At 35.5% G+C, this 3,460-nt stretch overlaps 1 protein-coding gene across 1 annotated transcript; it reads right to left on the bottom strand.

Annotated features, from left to right (window-relative positions):
- Window positions 1-1,768: 1,768 nt before the first annotated feature.
- On the bottom strand, window positions 1,769-3,110 carry LOC115224669. Its single transcript, XM_029795527.1, has 2 exons — window positions 2,982-3,110; window positions 1,769-2,503 (listed from the first exon to the last, which is right to left on the bottom strand). The coding sequence occupies exons 1-2, from the start codon at window positions 3,108-3,110 to the stop codon at window positions 1,769-1,771; spliced, it is 864 nt and encodes a 287-aa protein (XP_029651387.1).
- Between the last annotated feature and the right edge of the window lie 350 nt (window positions 3,111-3,460).

A 3,460-nucleotide genomic window follows, 5' to 3' on the forward strand; every position in this document is an offset into this window, starting at 1 on the left:
GTCGATTTTGCCTTTCATCCTTTCGGGGTCGATAAATTAATTACCAGTTACGCACTGGGGTCGATCTAATCGACTTAATCCGTTTGTATGTCCTTGTTTGTCCTCTCTATGTTTAGCCCCTTGTGGGCAATAAAGAAATAGGAAACATTATGCGATGTCGTCCTGGATGCACTTCATTTAACAAAATACAGGAAGATCAAAAGTAAGTCTGTTGGATGAAGGAGCACGAGGAAGGCGAAAGGCAACAACAAAAACAGCAGCAACAATTATAGTGACAATAACAATAACAATAGCAAAAACAAAAGCAAAACACAAACGCAACAAAGGCCACAGTAATTATAGGTATTAATGGATTTGCTATTCTCTGTATACAATACACACACGTCTATGTGTGTGTGTGTGTGTGTGTGTGTGTGTGTGTGTGTGTGAATGTGTTACACTGGCATATACACTTAAATGTATTGTTTAGAAAAAAAAAGATCCATTTAAGCCTATAAGTTTTGCTTTTGTCGTTTTAATTGCTATTGAAGATTTTGAGTAGGAGGGGAACAATGAGGAGTTTTTACAGCATTTTGACTTTGGGAAAAAAAAAATATTTTCCACAAATTACAAAAACTATATCCGTTAAGCAAATGGCCTTCTTTAAATGCAATTATAACTTTATAACATGATCTGATCACTATTTCAGAAAATCCTCACCGTTCTCTTTGAGCATATAAAAGACAGATTTAGCTTGGGGAAAATGAGTAAGCAAAGATTAAGATAAATTTGCCCCTTAAATTCTCCAGAATCATGTTTAAAAACACATCAATATCCTTCCCTAGACATCAGAAAGATCAGAAATACAAAAATAAAAAAAAATTAAAGTCCAGGTCAATTGAAAGCGAGTCAGGGGCAGGGTTGCCATTCATCAAATAATAAAACACCCAGATTATTTGCTGCAAAAAATCCAGATTGTATCTTATAAACTCAGATGTTAGAAAATAGGTATATAATTGGTAATTTACTGATTAAATATATTTTGTGACAAAATGAATACAGAATTTAATACTCACTGGTAGTTAATTGTCAATTTCGTAGATATCCACAACATCTTCATTCATTCCTCCCTTTTTGAAGTTCAGTCTACTCGTATATCTTCGGTGACAAGACCCATCCATTACAACTTTTATAAGTTTAGCGTTCGGCTCCCAAGAAATGTATGACATTCTCTTTCTTGTAATTGCCTGTTTAGCAAGAAGACAATCAGTGATCGTTTCGGCCTTCAACATTTTAGGGAACTTTGTCTTTGTACAATTTACTTGGGGAAAATATGCGCTCCATGCACACTGATGAATGAGGTAGTACCGTTAAATTAGTTATGAATTGTGACAGCCTCTTAAGTTTAGAGTGGTCAAGCCCGTCTTTAAGATTGCGTATGGAATACCAGAATTCAGGGATGCTTTTTGAGGAAGCAGGAATATCTTTGTATTGCCGAAATATTCTCCACTCATCGTTTAGTTCATCAGGTGTGTTTTCTGGTGCAATTACTGGAAAGTTTGATGCCAAGGGAATTATTGACGGAGAAGAGTTAGTGAGATCGCGCGCTACTTTCGGATCAAGTATTTCTAAGAGGGCAAACACTCCAGCTTCATCGAGAGGAAAGCGCATTTTTATTTGAGAGCAAAATTCTATTAAACATTTTTTGCAATCAGTTTTGAATCTAGCTGAGTCACCAACGATGGGGTTTTGTTCTAGATATCTCATTGCGCCTCCACCGTGGTAAATATCACTTATATCTTTGTGATTTGTTGTTATTAAGATCAATATCTGATAATTTAGATACAGCTAAAACACCCTCTTTTATAAAGCAATTAAGGATACTTTTATATTCACTGGATACGAGTGTATGCAACAGATGCAGTCGAAAGTGTTCCGATTGAAACTCGACATTAAGAGCATTTACTTTTTTTAATATATAATGTAAGAAGAGCAGAATGTGCTTCATCCCTTTGTTAATCATTGATTCATAGATCCTTTTTGCTCTGTCCACTTTTTCTACTTTAGCCTCAGACTGAAAATAAAGTACAAGGGTATCCCACTGTTCTATTATAACGTTAATTACATTTTCACTAGTTTGTGAAAGCTTTGAAATCTTGTTTTCTTTTGTGCCAGCAACACTTTGTATCATATTGAAGTCATTTTGATGTTTGCTACTTCGAGAAAAGTAAGAAGTTAAGCCCTTTAAAAAGGACTCGAGATACGAAGGTGACACCTTCACTGCATGATTTGAACAAAGTGCAGACGAATGGCAAACACAGCCTATTGTAAATACAGTCGGAATATCGTTTCTCAATAACTTTTGAAACCCGCTCTCGTTACCCATCAAAGTTGAGTAATTATCGCTGGCAAATCCAAGTATGTTGCTCATAGATACATCTTCTTTTGTAAGCGTAGACTTGACAGCATCGTACAAACTCTGAGACGAACAATTTTCTACTACAATTGCATCCAGAAGAGTATCCTTGATATTAAGCGGTTGTTCATTAAAAAAAAGCGAACAACTAATGCTAAGATTTGTGATACTGAGATTTCCGTACTCTCATCTATCAATACTGAAAACTTTTGTTTCTTGAGAATTTCCAAGAGATTTCATTTCGTTCATAATGTGCAATTCCGTCTTGCATAATGTAAGTTAATTTTGCTTTTTTTTCATTTGTAGATCTTTTAGCTATTTCACTATCGGGAAAGGTCTTTTGACAAATTCCAGCCAAGTGATTTATATGATTGATATGTGATGTTCAGCAACAAAACCTGTTTGTAGCAAGTCTGCCTCAGCTACTTTTTCATTTAATGTATCATCTGTTTTTCTAACAATAGGTGAATCTAATTTAATAGCAGATTTCGCGCAATCAAAAGCTTTCTTGCGTTTGACAGTGTTTTTATGAGCTAACGGCATTAATTTGATTTGTTAGCATTTTTCAACACAACGTTTCGCAAACGCAATAACAGGCATCAGGAATGTTATCACCTTGCCGTAACCAATCTTTAAGCTCAGCAACCTCCAACCACGACTTTTTGAAATTTTGGGTGTGCCACTTCCTGTTTTTGGACACATTATTGTCTACCATTACTTCGCAAAGAGTTACAAAACAAAAACACTCACTCAAAATGTTGTTAAGCAAATTTGAAATCGCGAGTAGCAATCGAAGCGTCCACTATCAACACAGTCTAGTTGTCAACTGGCGGTGTCAGTTTCAGACAAGTACACCAGCAGTCACCAACGCGTTGTAGCTTGTAGTCGCCCAGTATGATACAAGTATAAAAAAGTAATGAAAGCGTACGATCGATAATTACGTCACATACAATATTTGTATCGATAAATTCATTACGTGAGATGATTATGGAGGATATATAGAAAGTTTATCAAGTATTAGAAGAGGGGCAACTTTGGTACATATTACATACAAAGAGTATGACC

This window comes from Octopus sinensis, linkage group LG26 (assembly GCF_006345805.1).
Source record: "Octopus sinensis linkage group LG26, ASM634580v1, whole genome shotgun sequence".
NCBI lineage: Eukaryota > Metazoa > Mollusca > Cephalopoda > Octopoda > Octopodidae > Octopus > Octopus sinensis.

Bases quoted from the DNA above. Each gene is read 5' to 3' on its own strand.
- LOC115224669 (XM_029795527.1), bottom strand. From the start codon at position 3,110: ATGGTAGACAATAATGTGTCCAAAAACAGGAAGTGGCACACCCAAAAT. The intron at 2,504-2,981 runs GTTTGCGAAACG...CTTAATATCAAG, and splicing joins TTCCTGATGCCTGTTATTGC to GATACTCTTCTGGATGCAAT.